The sequence below is a fragment of the Ylistrum balloti genome, unplaced genomic scaffold, assembly GCF_031769215.1.
Source record: "Ylistrum balloti isolate Yb309-2 unplaced genomic scaffold, AGI_CSIRO_Ybal_v1 Utg371108, whole genome shotgun sequence".
Classification (NCBI taxonomy): Eukaryota; Metazoa; Mollusca; class Bivalvia; order Pectinida; family Pectinidae; genus Ylistrum; species Ylistrum balloti.
The window spans coordinates 401,255-419,737 of NW_026782609.1; the positions used below are offsets into that span (position 1 = coordinate 401,255).

The 18,483-nt window shown below is 37.3% G+C and overlaps 1 protein-coding gene across 1 annotated transcript; it reads left to right on the forward strand.

Moving 5' to 3' along the window:
- Positions 1–1,129: 1,129 nt before the first annotated feature.
- On the forward strand, positions 1,130–9,801 carry LOC132560758 (kelch-like protein 10). Its single transcript, XM_060225435.1, has 6 exons — positions 1,130–1,952; positions 2,252–2,399; positions 3,179–3,348; positions 7,618–7,889; positions 8,215–8,306; positions 9,405–9,801. The coding sequence occupies exons 1-6, from the start codon at positions 1,145–1,147 to the stop codon at positions 9,562–9,564; spliced, it is 1,650 nt and encodes a 549-aa protein (XP_060081418.1). The 5' UTR covers positions 1,130–1,144; the 3' UTR covers positions 9,565–9,801.
- The last annotated feature ends 8,682 nt before the right edge of the window (positions 9,802–18,483 follow it).

The window sequence follows — 18,483 nt, forward strand, 5'->3', positions numbered from 1 at the left end:
CGGGGACTGAGACATCACAGCAGCACGGGGACTGAGACATTACAGCAGGACGGAGACTGAGACATCACAACAGGACGGGGACTGAGACATTACAGCAGGACGGGGACTGAGCGTTACAACAGGACGGGGATTGAGACATCACAGTAGGACGGGGACTGAGACATTACAGCAGGACGGGGAGTGAGACATCACAACAGGACGGGGACTGAGACATCACAGCAGGACGGGGACTGAGACACCACAGTAGGACGGGGACTGAGACATCACAGCAGGACGGGGACTGAGACATCACAGCAGGACGGGTACTGAGACATCACAGCAGGACGGGGACTGAGACATCACAGCAGGACGGGGACTGAGACATCATAGCAGGACGGGGACTGAGACACCACAGTAGGACGGGGACTGAGACATCACAGCAGGACGGGGATTGAGACATCACAGCAGGACGGGTACTGAGACATCACAGCAGGACGGGGACTGAGACATCACAGCAGGACGGGGACTGAGACATCACAACAGCATGGGGACTGAGACATTACAGCAGGACGGAGACTGAGACATCACAGCAGCACGGGGACTGAGACATCACAGCAGGACGGGGACTGAGACATTACAGCAGGACGGGGACTGAGCGTTACAGCAGGACGGGGATTGAGACATCACAGTAGGACGGGGACTGAGACATTACAGCAGGACGGGGACTGAGACATCACAACAGGACGGGGAATGAGACGGGGTTCGGAGTTAGACATTGCTTTGACGCCTAGTTTATACGATATCAATAAGATGATACGTTAATTGACCCACAAATTCTGCATATTTTGCTTCCTCATTTCGTCTCACTTATGACGTCACATAAATAAGCAATTGTGACGTCACTGAGTAACCTGCATTGTCCGCTGCTTGGCGACTTCAATCGGTGTACGATGGATTCGTTCTTTCCTGTTGGTTGAACGATGTCTTGAAAATATTTATCAACACGCATATTATGGAAGTTGATGAACGTCAACATACAGAGCAGCAGGAAGGGCCGTTAGAATCGCAGTCGTGCACTGTTTACGAGGAGCTTCGGCGATGCGGGCAGCTTTGTGATGTTGTTCTCAAGACTGAGACACGCGAGTTTCCGGTCCATCGTGCGGTCATGTCGGCTTGTAGTACGTATTTTCGCTCCTTGTTCACGCAAGAAGTATGCAGTACTGACCAAAGGGAAGTGGTCATTCCTGGAATAACGGCAGACATCATGGATATTTTCGTAGAATATGCTTATACCAGAGAAGCTAATATCACGGCGGAGAACATAGAGAGACTCCTGCCGGCCGCCGACCAGTTCCACGTCAATGGACTTGTGCGTGCCTGTTGCAAATTTTTGGCTAAATCCCTGGAGGCAGAAAACTGTATAGGTATTTACAATTTTGCCAGGACATACTTCTGTCACAACCTTAAGAAAGCTGCGTATCGGTATTTGATGTTCAATTTTAGTGATGTAGCAACAAAAAGTGCCGAATTCCTCCAGTTGACATTTGATGAAGTTTCCAGCATCATAGCATCCGATGATCTAAACGTGAAAAACGAAGAAATGGCCTTTACAGCATTAATTCGATGGATTGACCACGATTCCTCGAACCGGAAATGCCACATTTCAGCATTGTTAAAAACTGTCCGATTAGGACTCCTTTCCATACAGTACTTCACAGAGAAAGTTAAAAGTCATCCATATGTGAAAGAAAGTGACCTCTGCAAACCCGTAGTGATAGAGACTCTTAAGTTCCTGTACGATTTGGACATGAACGACAAGGCATTGGACCTGGCCAACCCCCTGGCACGCCCACGGATACCACATGAGGTGCTGTTTGTTGTTGGCGGATGGAGCGGTGGATCCCCAACTAATGTGATAGAGACGTACGATCCCCGCGCCGATAAGTGGATTGTTTGTGATACTGCAGATACGTGTAAGTTTGCCTGTTGGCGCTTGTTTATGATTATACGACGGTAAGATATTATGTAACCTTGGTAAATACTAGCCACAATATACCACATTTATAACACATATTAATTATCTACTAGAGACATCTTGTACGAAGAATGTCGTTTCGTTTTCATGTGGAACATAATGACTACAAACTGTCAATCAGATCGAAATAACCTGTATAACCGATCTGACTACCTGACTAGATGAAGTCCCTCATCAACCCCCCCCCCCTCGCTCCTAGAAGAAGATAGTCTATATTGTGTTTTTTATGTGTTTAAGTTCACCGAGCCTACCACGGGACTGTTACCATGCACAGACTGATCTATGTCATAGGAGGGTTTGATGGAATCGAGTACTTTAACAGTGTCCGATGCTTCAATCCGATGACAATGAAGTGGTCAGACACTGCCAATATGCACTCCAAAAGGTTGGTATGATGTCGTTACAGCAAACTAATACTATTTTCATGATAACGTGAAAACATCTTGACCTGGTAATGTGCTTCAGTCTACAATAAGAATATTTACTCAGGAAGAACACCCATATCGTCATCATGATGTTTGTTCATCGCCATGTGTATGGTATCGTACTGTAAATAGTTTTTTTAAAAGTTTTTTTTTTTTTATTTTTCCAAGTTACTTCGTACATTAAATAAAAACCATACACACTCTCTTTCACACAAAAATAATATACATACATAATGATGATGATGATGATGATGATGATGATGATGATGATGATGATAATGATGATGATGATGATGATGATGATCACATGACTACAAAAGTATAATTTAATAGGACCGAATCGGTGTGTTAACATACTGTAAACATACTGCTAGATACGGTCTCTGTCACTCAGCTGATGGAGCATGCTTTGGTTCAGTTGGTAGTGCTTGGCAATTATCACGGGTTCGATTCCTGGTTTGATCGGAGCACATGGCTGTAAAACCTCCCTGTTCTCTCACACCTATCATCGTACGAACGTGCTCCAAGAAAATCGAGATACATTGTATTGTATCAAGCAGTTTATAATCCATCACTGGTGTCGTAATATACCCACAGCCTCGTACAGTTTTCTGTCTGTACCACGTGGGTAGTGATATGTGTTTCTATCTACCTACGGTCCTATGTGTCGTTACGTGAACTTTACATAGATATAATAAAACCCTTACGTATATCACAGACCTGTATCCCCTTTTTCTAGGTGTTACGTGAGCACGGCCGTACTTGGTGACAGTATCTACGCTATGGGAGGCTACAATGGACATGATAGGCTGAAATCTGTGGAAAAATATAATCCGGCTAGCAACCAATGGTCTATAGTAACTCCGATGGGCCACGAGCGCAGTGATGCCAGCGCCACATCTCTAGAAGGTAATACTGACTTGTTGTTATCCCTAAATCCAAGCAATTCTGAAAATGATGTACAGATATTTAATTATGAGGTTGAATTGCACAGTAGTAAAAGGTTGGGTAGAATCATGTACCAGTCGTCAGATTCCCACTTAAAGAACCTTACAACTGTACCGCTTGTTTCCAATATAATCATGTACCAGTCCTGAGAATCCGTCTTTAGGGAATATCATTGTTAGGTTTCGGTAGAACCATGTATCAACTACGAGCACATTAGCCCCATTTATTTTCAGGACTTAAAATTCACCAAATCTTGCTATCTATCAGATTTTCTATCATGTTCTGGCTATCACAAATACTGGGGAAAGGTTGTAGCCATGGCCCACACTCGGCGTTGAGTGGTACAGCATTTTGGTTGCAGTGATAAGGCAATTGACCAGTTGTATTAAAAGTCATTAAAATGAAACTTGGTCAATATCCGATCGTCCCGGAAGCGACCGACCACGCAAAACGAACGCTTCGGATGACTGTCGTATATGATAAACGCAGTAGAGACGACAAGTACATTGTTTGTATCTATCGAAACAGTTCACCACAGGTTGACATCATATAGATCGGAAGGGCGGCGTCCCTACACTGGACAAACCTGGTACGACGTGACTCGCCATGACAGGTCCCGATTTCACTGTCGTTGGACCTTGCGACAATAGAAGGAACAATGTTCTGTTTTCCGTGTCCTGATTTTGTCTGCAGCACGACGACGGAACTCGAAAAGTGTGAAAGCGGGGAGGGAGCATTTTGCGAACTGCTACGTCGCAGAACGTGACCGCTTAGCGACGGAAGTGTAAAATCATACCAGACGTGGTAAATGACAATTTAGCCGGCAATTAATATCGAGTTGCGTCAGCAGAACTTTCCTGTGAAGGTATTAGACTGGCCATTATCCAGACTAGGTTTTCTGATAAGTTTCTGCCCCAAGAAATTTGTTTGCAATAGCTATTTCCGGTCTTCGGTAAACGTGCGTTCATCCATATAAAACTCGCGTATTTCACCATTTCAATCACTGTTTCAGTGTATTCTACATCATAGATGATTTGAAAGGCAACATCCTCAATACCCCAGGGTTCATGCTGACTATCGTTCTCTGCATCCCTCGAAAATGGCAGAATTGAAGTTTCCATGTGTGACCCCACATGAACAAGACCAGTTTGATCCTTTGATGTACATCACATATATTTCGAGGTCGCGTAACAGTATATTGTAATGGCTCCGAAGTTGGGTGTAGTTAGGCTCTAGACCAATCAATTCAATTGTGCCTTCAATTTTGATAGTGAGCGTAACCCCTGGGGTATCGAGGATGGAAATGTTGCTATTACGCATGTTTTAGCTTTCTTGCGCAACACGTGAAAGTGCAAGAGTTTCCCAAAGGCCTGACCGATAAATTGAACACAGTCTCTCCTCTAGTTATATGCCAGAGATCCCTATGACGACCCTGCTGTACTGCTAACCTAACACACGGTGTTCATACCCAATGCTAATGATATTATATATGATACTGACCCCAATGTCCTTCAATCTCGAAGCAAACCAGCTTTCCAAGCTGTTTGACAGCAGTTTTTGTCTGAATTTATCAATTACTTTATTTGTACATGATTGATGAGGATTTATAAAGTAGTGCTACCTTACTTTACAGCGGTATAATGTTCAGTGGAACGAAGTCTGTAGTGATAAGTTCTAATGTGAGATATATGATATAAAATATCATTCTCTCTCGAGGTTATCGTCGTCATTTCTGGGAAATATTCAAATCAGTCTTTATAAAACTTTTAGAAGTAACTTATCATTTCTAACCATGAGACACAGTATTGATTTTGTAGCTAGATCAGAAAGAAAACTATTCCCAATAGACATCGATTTTTATATTATGTACCTAGTATACTGTACTGTGTAGACGTCACATTTTACTTCTCTGTTATCTGTGTGATAGCAAGCATTACATAACTTATATGACTGCTCTTAAAATACATAATTGACTTAAGTTCCCATCTTTTAATTGTGACGTCATAACTTAATGGCGTCATGTAGATTGTGACGTCAACAAAAAAGAGAGTGATTTTATATCACACTTATGAAGTGCTGTTTTCACAAATGCTTGCAATCGATTATATTTCATCTGAGATTTATGATACTCATCTTGAATATTTCGCCAGAGGATTCTTAAAAGGAAAAAAATTAAAACTTCTGTCATAAATCTTACATGAAAGGTACGTGAAACTTATTTAAGCACCCCCCACCCCTTTCCCAATTTATGCTAAAACTCTTTGTCTTGTCTTATTCTTTCAGCTTGACAATTCTAAAATCCACCTCTGTGGGATGTAACAATCCTGCTTCCACAGATACATTCAAGATTCAAACGTAAATTATTGACCTACGTGTTTAAACATACATTTCTTATGCAAAATATCAGTTGAAACGTTGTTAATTGTTTCCTTTCTTGTAAGATATAAATATTTTCGGAATTCCGTAGTATCTACATTGTATATTTGTGTAACTGTAATAAATTCTGAATCTGTGTGGATTTTTGTTTGTTTGTAAGTAAAATCTGAGTCTGTATAGGTAACGGTTTGTTTGTAGTTAAGATCTGAGTCTGTATAGGTAACGGTTTGTTTGTAGTTAAGATCTGAGTCTGTATAGGTAACCGTTTGTTTGTAGTTAAGATCTGAGTCTGTATAGGTAACCGTTTGTTTGTAGTTAAGATCTGACTCTGTAGATAACCGTTTGTTTGTAGTTAAGATCTGACTCTGTAGATAACGGTTTGTTTGTAGTTAAGATCTGACTCTGTAGATAACGGTTTGTTTGTAGTTAAGATCTGAGTCTGTATAGGTAACGGTTTGTTTGTAGTTAAGATCTGAGTCTGTATAGGTAACGGTTTGTTTGTAGTTAAGATCTGAGTCTGTATAGGCAATCGTTTGTTTGTAGTTAATATCTGAGTCTGTATAGGTAACCGTTTGTTTGTAACTCTGTAGATAACCGTTTGTTTGTAGTTAAGATCGGACTCTGTATAGGTAACGGTTTGTTTGTAGTTAAGATCTGAGTCTGTATAGGTAACGGTTTGTTTGTAGTTAAGATCTGAGTCTGTATAGGCAATCGTTTGTTTGTAGTTAAGATCTGAGTCTGTATAGGTAACCGTTTGTTTGTAGTTAAGATCTGACTCTGTAGATAACCGTTTGTTTGTAGTTAAGATCTGACTCTGTAGATAACCGTTTGTTTGTAGTTAAGATCGGACTCTGTAGGTAACCGTTTGTTTGTAGTTAAGATCTGAGTCTGTATAGGTAACGGTTTGTTTGTAGTTAGGATATGAATCTGTATAGGTAACCGTTTGTTTGTAGTTAAGATCTGAGTCTGTATAGGTAACCGTTTGTTTGTAGTTAGGATATGAATCTGTATAGGTAACCGTTTGTTTGTAGTTAAGATCTGACTCTGTAGATAACCGTTTGTTTGTAGTTAAGATCTGACTCTGTAGATAACGGTTTGTTTGTAGTTAAGATCTGACTCTGTAGATAACCGTTTGTTTGTAGTTAAGATCGGACTCTGTAGGTAACCGTTTGTTTGTAGTTAAGATCTGAGTCTGTATAGGTAACGGTTTGTTTGTAGTTAAGATCTGAGTCTGTATAGGCAATCGTTTGTTTGTAGTTAAGATATGAATCTGTATAGGTAACGGTTTGTTTGTAGTTAAGATCTGACTCTGTAGATAACCGTTTGTTTGTAGTTAAGATCGGACTCTGTAGGTAACCGTTTGTTTGTAGTTAAGATCTGAGTCTGTATAGGTAACCGTTTGTTTGTAGTTAGGATATGAATCTGTATAGGTAACCGTTTGTTTGTAGTTAAGATCTGAGTCTGTATAGGTAATCGTTTGTTTGTAGTTAAGATCTGAGTCTGTATAGGTAACGGTTTGTTTGTAGTTAAGATCTGAGTCTGTATAGGCAATCGTTTGTTTGTATGATAGAAACATTTTTCGCGGAGTTCCTGGTGTCTGTAGGTAAGATCTGTTTTTATTTTCGGATTCTCTTTTGTCTGTAGGTAAGATCTATTTTTATGTTCAGATTCTCCTTTGTCATGCAGATTAGATCTATTTCTATTTTTTTCGGGTTCTCTTTTGTCTGTAGGTAAGATCTGTTTTTATTTTCGGATTCTCCTTTGTCTGTAGGTAAGATCTACTTTTATTTGTGGACTTCCTTGCTTCAGTAGGTAATATCTATTTTTTATTTGTGGACTTCCTTGCGTCTGTAGGTAAGATCTATATCTGTGGCGGATTTGACGGTCGAGAATGCCTACATACGGCGGAGTGTTACAACTCAACCACTGATCAGTGGACGGCCATCACGCCCATGCGTAATAAGAGGAGCGGTGTTGGTGTCATAGCATATAACGATCAAGTCTACGCGTTAGGAGGTTTCAACGGGTTTTCGCGGATGAACACAGCAGAACGCTTCGATCCAGTGTCCGCCAAATGGCAAACCATTTCTGAGATGTATAACCCACGAAGTAATTTTGGAGTAGAGGTATGCTACATCTGATATCCGAGACAAGGTATTTGTCAACTTTCCTACTATACAAGAAGGTTGACAGGAAGATGGAATTCTTTCTAATGAATCACTTCCGGACACGAGAGCAAAGTTATTTTGATAGGGTGTTAAAATAATCCTTTCTCTTAATTGTCGAAAGATCTTTGGCGACAGTGTTACCTTCCTGCTTTTAGTTTTTGTCAGAGTTATCGCCCTTCCAGGTGAAATCTGTGATATTTCAATTAGAATAAATTTGATTTTCATACTTCACACTTCCGGTGAAAGTTTTAACAATGAGACCTATAAGACGTGCTTGTTTCAGGTGATCGATGACATGATCTTTGCTATCGGAGGATTTAATGGCGTCACTACTATATTTAGTGTTGAGTGTTTCGACAGTTTATCAAATGAATGGTAAGTTTTGAGTTTATAACGCATTATCACCACCAAGCGATTCAACAGCAACGGTCACTTACGGATGTCAAGGGAGATTATAACAGAATGAAAACAATGAACTGACGAAAGTAGAAATCAAATAGAGGAAGAATGAAGATCAGAATTGTTTCACGGGACAGTAGTTATTTACTGTCCTTAAGATTTTATTTAATTCAATTCAACTTAACGGGTTATACATCCGCTATTACGGCCTTTCGGCTTGCAACGGACAATTCCTTTCAGTACCTGTTAATCTCCTACCCACAACACTAATACGCTTGTGTGTATTGATTTGTTTCCAAAACCTAAACAAGCTTTTACTTAAAATGTCATTTTTGTCCGATTTTATGTCGAAGCGATAAATCATATAAATTGACCGCCATGACTTTAAACTTACGGCTCTTTCTAACTTCGTAAATGTCACGGTAACAATTCTCCTGTTTTCATGAATAAGACAAAGTTTCACTTTCTCCTTACCTAATTACTGATTATTAATTTATCATTTGTGTATGCCATCCGAAAGTACTCGCATGTTGTTTTCGCTAAGAAAGGAGATTGGCACGGTAGTCGTTCACCGTGTTTTGTTTCATGGTTAGCTGAGCTTGCGGAAAACGATGCTATTTTACAGTAAATATGCGCTATTTCACCGATCAATTATTGTTTTTATACTTTTGAATGTACTCCAGCGGGAACATATTGGCCTTTTGCAGCTCTAGGCAACACAATATTTCAATAAAATCTTCATTGTTTTCAGAGCTGCAACATTGTAACTACGCGATTTTGTCAATATCCGCAAAATTGTCCGCAAGGCAGCAGTTGTCTCTTACGTTCTTCGCATTTTCCGCTAAAGTTGATATAAAAAGATTGTGTCCTTAACCATAAATCTGTCAGATCGTTATTTAAAGACCACGCGCAGTCAACGGATCTAAAAGTGAAATGAGAGGACTTGAACTATCAATGTTACCATTTTATGATATATATCACCCTAGTATAATAAAAATGAGACGTGTACAGTCTCCTTTATTCAGAAGTTTTATAGAATAAGTAATAAGTATATCAAATATATTTCGATTGTAGGTTTGATGCCACAGACATGAATCTCTACCGAAGTGCTCTCAGCGCATGCGTTGTCCGCGGACTACCCAACATCCAGAAGTATATTCATTGTCATAAAAAGACGAACGAGGAAACAGAATCCGGGGAGGCCGAGGGTACGACTGGGGGAGACGAGATTTAGGGCCCTGCTGATGTAAACATTGATAAAACTTATCGTTTTAATATAAAGGTATATTACAAACTGTTATGGCGGTGGAAGGCTGGTGATTTATACCTTCAGCGTACTGTTAATACTTTACTGAAATGGTTTTATTTCATATTGTACACCTGGAGCCCTTGTAGTTAGATACCGGATGTGTGTTTCAGTGACTACCAAAAATTAAATATCGAGATCTAGACATGTCTTGTTAGAAATAAAAACTCAGCAAATCCGCCATAAGTGTCATTTTATTGTCAACATCGTTATTTTGGTCCCGAAATGGTTCCAGTGTGTGTAATACATAGTGGTTACCTCCCTTTAAACACTAGCCCTGCCTTCGTGGTATAATCTTTGGTTGTTACAAATAGCTTGGTTTCTCCATCCTGAGTTAGATTATGTATGAACTGGTGCTTATTGATAAAGAGAACAGGACCAAGACAGTAAAAGATTTAACAAGTAAGGCAAGATTATTTCTCTGTGAGAACCTCCCGATCTGGTCACGTGGATAACAATCACGTGTAACGAAAATAACAAGTCAAACCTAGGGAAGTTTGATAACTCCTTACCGCATGATTTAGATTAGATGAAGAAATAAACATTTAGTAGACGATAAAACTCAGTATGTTTTACCTACATATAATCTTAAAGTTCAGGTGACATTTTAAATATTTCGGTTTACAATAAGCAGAGACGTATATATCACATATATACGTCTCTGCAATAAGCCATACGAGGGTGAAAAACATTCCAGGTATTGTCAAATCTATGAAATAGTAACTTTATTACAAAAATATACCAAAATTCAAAACCAGTCGGCAGTAAAATAGTTTATTAACCACCTCATTTTGTTTTGTTAACTCCCTACTTCCCATCAATAAAGATATACTGGTTTAATAAAAAGGAGGGCTGGAACGTAATTAGAAAATCACAAGATTTCTTAATTTCAGTTCCAAACAATTTTATTAACATATGAATACAAAGGCTTTAAAGATAAGGCAGGTCATTTCCCACACATAATATCAGTGGTACAAGACAAAATAGACTGACATACAATACAGTCATTATAACACACACATTATAACACAAGGGAGGCAACTCCTATCGACCTGAATTTGGTTTTGTTGAAATATGATATTTGAACTCAAAAACGTACTATTGGATCATATTCATATTTTAAAAATTTCCACTCAAAGACAAGAAAAATGTGTAATTCTCACTAGGCTATATATTTGTAAATTTGTGTTGAGGTTGGATTTCTTCACCCCATCAGATACAGGTAACAATTTCATTATCAGAAATGTCAACAAATATTTACATAATGTGATAAAATATATCAATTACGTATACGCTTACTTATTTGCTTCTATACCGAATTAAATATTAACATAAACAACACATGTGATCTATCACCCACACTCCCCAGTGATAGTATTGATGATAACTATCATTTAGTGTTACTGAATAAAACAGGTAAAATTAAATAAAAACAAATCATAACACAGCTTTCAGTATCGAATTACAAAATGTCCACACTTTGTATTTCAAGTTATTTTCCATTTGGAAATCTGAACAGAAAGACTTATACACAGTTGCAATAACATGTTATCAATTTACATACAATATTTATCAATATTTATTTAATATTTATCATGATTTTTTCGATAAACGAAACGTTTTTGTTTAATTCTTAATGATAACCTTGATGTTAAATTTGATTTTCTGCAATTAAACAATTCAGAGTTTAACATTACAGAAGAAGAGGCATGTCATGCTCTTAGAAATACGAAAAATTAAAAAAGTCCGCTGTCGGAATTACACTGGAAATTTTTAAATGGTTTTAGAATCAGTAAGGTCATCTGATGGTAACATCAATCACGTGACAACATAGGTTAACCGATGAAAGGTATCAATGCCAGATGGAAAGATAACAAATAACCACTGACACAGTCTGACGGACGGGACACAATATGGTGACCCGTTTAGGAACATCCAACTCGATCGCGCGAAGTCTTTCTATGTGCGTTTTTTTTTCTCGAAGAAGAGGAGGCGTGATTCTTGCAATGTATTATAAATAAATCTAAATTATAATTGCGTAGGATCCCAACTTCCTCCTCCGCCTTTCGCACGACTGGTCCTCTTCTGCGACGTGCCTACTCGGGGCTAGGTTAGGGCTAGAATTAGCCCTTGGGATTGTCTTCAAAAGTATGGTATAAAACCAGGTGTGGTAGGTATACACAGCCCCTCTCTACCTCATCTCTGTATCTCTCCTTTCTCTTCATACTATTTCTCTCTACCTCATCTCTGTATCTCTCCTTTCTCTTCATACTATTTCTCTCTACCTCATCTCTGTATCTCTCCTTTCTCTTCATACTATTTCTCTCTACCTCGTCTCTGTATCTCTCCTTTCTCTTCATACTATTTCTCTCTACCTTATCTCTGTATATCTCCTATCTCGTCATACCATTTCTCTCTACCTCATCTATGTATCTTTCCAAACTCTTCATACTATTTCTCTCTAACTCATCTCTGTATCTCTCCTGTCTCGTCATACTTTTTCTCTCTACCTTATCTCTGTATCTTTCTTTTCTCTTCATACTATTTCTCTCTACCTCGTCTCTGTATCTCTCCTATCTCTTCATACTATTTCTCTCTACGTCATCTCTGTATCCTACTCTCTCCTGTCTCGTCATACTTTTTCTCTCTCTCTATCTTTCTTTTCTCTTCATACCATCTCTGTATCTCTCCTATCTCTTCATACTATTTCTCTCTACCTCATCTCTGTATCTCTCCTTTCTCTTCATACTTTTTCTCTCTACCTCATCTCTGTATCTCTCCTTTCTCTTCATACTATTTCTCTCTACGTCATCTCTGTATCCTGCTCTCTCCTGTCTCGTCATACTATTTCTCTCTACCTCATTTCTGTATCCTACTCTCTCCTTTTTCTTCATACTGTTTCTATCTACCTCATCTCTGTATCTCTCCTATCTCTTCATACTGTTTCTATCTACCTCATCTCTGTATATCTCCTATCTCGTCGTACTATTTCTCTCTACCTCATCTCTGTATCTCTCCTGTCTCTCATCTTTTTCTCTCTACCTTACTGTATCTTTCTTTTCTCTTCATACTATTTCTCTCTACCTCATCTCTGTATCTCTCCTATCTCTTCATACTATTTCTCTCTACGTCATCTCTGTATCCTACTCTCTCCTGTCTCGTCATACTTTTTCTCTCTACCTTATCTCTGTATCTTTCTTTTCTCTTCATACTATTTCTCTCTACGTCATCTCTGTATCCTACTCTCTCCTGTCTCGTCATACTTTTTCTCTCTACCTTATCTCTGTATCTTTCTTTTCTCTTCATACCATTTCTCTCTACCTCGTCTCTGTATCTCTCCTATCTCTTCATACTATTTCTCTCTACCTCATCTCTGTATCTCTCCTTTCTCTTCATACTTTTTCTCTCTTCCTCATCTCTGTATCTCTCCTTTCTCTTCATACTATTTCTCTCTACGTCATCTCTGTATCCTGCTCTCTCCTGTCTCGTCATACTATTTCTCTCTACCTCATTTCTGTATCCTACTCTCTCCTTTTTCTTCATACTGTTTCTATCTACCTCATCTCTGTATCTCTCCTATCTCTTCATACTGTTTCTATCTACCTCATCTCTGTATATCTCCTATCTCGTCGTACTATTTCTCTCTACCTCATCTCTGTATCTCTCCTGTCTCGTCATACTTTTTCTCTCTACCTTATCTCTGTATCTTTCTTTTCTCTTCATACTATTTCTCTCTACCTCATCTCTGTATCTCTCCTATCTCTTCATACTATTTCTCTCTACGTCATCTCTGTATCCTACTCTCTCCTGTCTCGTCATACTTTTTCTCTCTACCTTATCTCTGTATCTTTCTTTTCTCTTCATACTATTTCTCTCTACGTCATCTCTGTATCCTACTCTCTCCTGTCTCGTCATACTATTTCTCTCTACCTCATTTCTGTATCCTACTCTCTCCTTTCTCTTCATACTGTTTCTATCTACCTCATCTCTGTATCTCTCCTATCTCTTCATACTATTTCTCTCTACCTCATCTCTGTATATCTCCTATCTCGTCGTACTATTTCTCTCTACCTCATCTCTGTATCTCTCCTATCTCTTCATACTGTTTCTATCTACCTCATCTCTGTATCTCTCCTATCTCTTCATACTATTTCTCTCTACGTCATCTCTGTATCCTACTCTCTCTCTCCTTTTTCTCTCTCTTATACTTTTTCTCTCTATTTCTCTCTACCTCTCTCTGTATCTCTCCTATCTCTTCATACTATTTCTCTCTACCTCATCTCTGTATCTCTCCTATCTCTTCATACTATTTCTCTCTACCTCATCTCTGTATCTCTCCTATCTCTTCATACTATTTCTCTCTACCTCATCTCTGTATATCTCCTATCTCGTCATACTTTTTCTCTCTACCTCATCTCTGTATCTCTCCTATCTCTTCATACTATTTCTCTCTACCTCATCTCTGTATATCTCCTATCTCGTCGTACTATTTCTCTCTACCTCATCTCTGTATCTCTCCTATCTCTTCATACTTTTTCTCTCTACCTCATCTCTGTATCTCTCTTATCTCTTCATACTATTTCTCTCTACCTCATCTCTGTATCTCTCCTATCTCTTCATACTATTTCTCTCTACCTCATCTCTGTATCTCTCTTATCTCTTCATACTATTTCTCTCTACCTCATCTCTGTATCTCTCCTATCTCTTCATACTATTTCTCTCGGCTCTTTTTCCTATCTTTTCTCTGCCTCTCAAAAGCCGTTAAATTGGACGCGAAACCCGTTCAATAAAACAAATTAATTGACTTCCTTAATTTCCAGGAATTTAAAGACAAACACAACATCATATCTGGCTTTCTTACTACCACATCCTGACTAATTATATAAAGGTATAAACAGCACACAAACAATAAAATAATGATAATCAGTCTTTTCCATTCATTCTCACTAATTCAGAATTAAAAACATTAAGGGGCAAAAGGAATTTTGCAACATACTTTGTCTAAATAACTATTTATTTACCGAGTAAATAGGGTGACATTTAAATAAGATAATGAAACTTGGAGGAGTATATATAGACCCCTTTCAGAGTTACTAAAACATCAAAATACCATAAACTAACACATATTAACAACAAATCCATATTTATTTTAAATTGGATTTGTATAACAAAAACAGAGACAATAGTACATGTGTATCGCATCGAAGAACAATGGTTTGGGAGCTTGGAATATTTTCTCGGTGCTCTTTTGATTATGTTTGCCTTCACTAAGCAAACTTTAATCTCCGGTATTCATAAAAATAAGAATATATAAAATAGAGAAGCTTATTTAGTATTACATATAATGAAGCGATATATCAATGGACCAAGATGGGTTTTATAAATCCTGTTATTGCAGGCTTTAAAATCATCAAAACATTAAGTAAAACTAATGAAAATATGATAAATAAATCTTAATCTACACTACAAACTCATGTACCCTATAATTAAATTGTACTTTATCTATGTACACTACAAACTCCTATACCTTATAATTAAATTGTACTTTATCTATGTACACTACAAACTCCTATACCTTATAATTAAATTGTACTTTATCTATGTACACAACAAACTCCTATACCTTATAATTAAATTATACTTTATCTATGTACACTACAAACTCCTATACCTTATAATTAAATTATACTTTATCTATGTACACTACAAACTCCTATACCTTATAATTAAATTGTACTTTATCTAAGTACACTACAAACTTCTATACCCTATAATTAAATTGTACTTTATCTATGTACACTACAAACTCCTATACCTTATAATTAAATTGTACTTTATCTATGTACACTACAAACTTCTATACCCTATAATTAAATTGTACTTTATCTATGTACACTACAAACTCCGATACCCTATAATTAAATTGTACTTTATCTATGTACACTACAAACTCCTATACCTTATAATTAAATTGTACTTTATCTATGTACACAACAAACTCCTATACCTTATAATTAAATTATACTTTATCTATGTACACTACAAACTCCTATACCTTATAATTAAATTATACTTTATCTATGTACACAACAAACTCCTATACCTTATAATTAAATTATACTTTATCTATGTACACTACAAACTCCTATACTCTATAATTAAATTGTACTTTATCTATGTACACTACAAACTCCTATACCTTATAATTAAATTATACTTTATCTATGTACACAACAAACTCCTATACCTTATAATTAAATTATACTTTATCTATGTACACTACAAACTCCTATACCTTATAATTAAATTGTACTTTATCTATGTACACTACAAACTCCTATACCCTATAATTAAATAGTCCTTTTTCTATGTACACTACAAACTCCTATACCCTATAATTAAATAGTCCTTTATCTATGTACACTACAAACTCCTATACCTTATAATTAAATTGTACTTTATCTATGTACACTACAAACTCCTATACTCTGTAATTAAATAGTCCTTTATCTATGTACACTACAAACTCCTATACCCTATAATTAAATTGTACTTTATCTATGTACACTACAAACTCCTATACCTTATAATTAAATTGTACTTTATCTATGTACACTACAAACTCCGATACCTTATAATTAAATTGTACTTTATCTATGTACACTACAAACTCCTATACCTTATAATTAAATTGTACTTTATCTATGTACACTACGAACACCTGTACCCTATACCCTAATTGTAACCGCTAGCTGATAGTTTGGTAACAATGAATAGAAAATGTCCAAGTTTTTATCTTGGGGAACTTGTTCCAGTCGGGCATCTCTCGTATTTTTATAGAAATCACGACGTAATAAGTTTGACTTTAAAACAGCAATGTGTATGTATCAGGTGATCAGTTCAAGGATTCATTTCAGTAGCTGTATTAAGATACCCTCGTGTCTGTTTACTTTTTATCTCGTATTCTAGATGTGGAGATTGAATCAGAAACAAGGTAAGAGATACATTTTGTCTTCATTTTCCTCCAAACACTAATGATGGGTACAACGTACCCGATAATTTGTATTGTTATAGGACTGGTAAATGTATCTATACTTTAGCTGAGAGTTTTTATAGGACAGAGGATCACACTGACTCTTAATTAATAATTGTTTCATACAACGTTAATCAAATCAATAAATATCTTACTTTACTCCCATTCATAGGGTGGTGAAGTGTGATTTGATGATTTACAACTATGGATTTTGTTTCCAGATAAACTCGTCGTGTAGTACTTTCCTTGAAATCCGTTATAGATACATATACTGACAAACATCGACACAGAACACGTTGTAAGTCAATGAAAGTTCCTCATTAAATCGTTATTTCTAAGGACTATGTCGGAAGACGCCTCCTTAAAAATTGAATTGTCGAATTTATCGCTAATCGATAGGGTTAAGGTGAATATACGTCATAGTGAAATTGACAACATTACCGTAACATTACTTGTTTACAAAACACAAGAGAAATTAATTATAAAATTAAAAAAAATATGAATAAAAAAAAGATCACAGAGCAACTGTTAGTTTTCTCCTCAGACATCTTACGTAATGCACAACAATCGCACCTTCCGAAATAATAATAAAAAAGAAACAGAAACAGGACGTATTCCGGAGTGTAAATCACGCATACCGGTCCCGTTTTAGTTCTTTTTTTGGTAAATAGACTATTACTCACAAACCAGTGCTAAGTTCTACATATAATAAGGAAGGGAAACTCGCCACTCTTATTTTGTTATTGTTTTCGCCTTACAGTTTATGAGTATAAATCATTAGACTATTCAAGTTAAACAGGGCCTGGTACCTTTGTAATGATTTGGTAATGACACATTTAAACCGCCGTAATTACAAACGTACAGTATGCACACGACCAGTAATTATCTCCCATCTGTGAAATTCCATTAACAACATTTCAATGGTATTTGATTCTATGGTGTCACGTGCAAAACATCACTATCTGCACACTTACGTTGGTATTGTGACAACAATTAAAATTTCTCTGATTTACAATTTACTATTAAGACGCCAAGTAGACAGGTAGGAGATGTAGAGGGTAGTTTACGACTAACAAATCAGTTTTAGAAACATTTCCAATGCGAGTACAATAGAGGAAGACAGAGTTGCCGATTGTATGGCATATGTGTGCCATCTGCGCGTCAGAAGTTAACTAAAACATAGCATTGTGTTATCTCGTAAAGACGTTTTAATTACTCACACTCAAAAGCCCCTGTAAGGTTGTGGTAGAGCGTCCGCCGCTGTAACACAATAAGGTCCCGCCCCTACCCGCCATGAGGACACGTGACACACTCATCTGTGTCGTTTCTATCGCAATTCCTTATCACGAAATATTAGCTTGATATCAGAGAGACTACAGTAACCGCAAACAGTCTATCGTTACACGATGTTGGGGAAAATGGCTAACTACACAACATCATTGTATTTGTCCACGGATGAATCGTTAGGGAGAAAAATTGGACTGATGAAGCACAAAGAGAGGTTTAAAACCAACGCACGCTTTAGTTCAAGCAGAGAGCATTTATTAAACAATGGGAATTCTTTCAACTGTAGACACAGTAGTTACGTCGGTCTATTGTAGTCATTTTAGTTACGTCGGTCTATTGTAGGCATTTTAGTTACGTCGGTCTATTGTAGTCATTTTAGTTATGTCGGTCTATTGTAGACACAGTAGTTACGTCGGTCTATTGTAGTCATTTTAGTTACGTCGGTCTATTGTAGGCATTTTAGTTACGTCGGTCTATTGTAGTCATTTTAGTTATGTCGGTCTATTGTAGACATTTTAGTTATGTCG

What these genes read in the sequence shown, in the direction of transcription:
- LOC132560758 (XM_060225435.1), top strand. Translation starts at nt 1,145, where the DNA reads ATGTCGGCTTGTAGTACGTATTTTCGCTCCTTGTTCACGCAAGAAGTA. An exon ending in TTGTGATACTGCAGATACGT is followed by an intron (nt 1,953 to 2,251) that starts GTAAGTTTGCCT and finishes TATGTGTTTAAG; the next exon opens with TTCACCGAGCCTACCACGGG. An exon ending in GCCAATATGCACTCCAAAAG is followed by an intron (nt 2,400 to 3,178) that starts GTTGGTATGATG and finishes CCCTTTTTCTAG; the next exon opens with GTGTTACGTGAGCACGGCCG.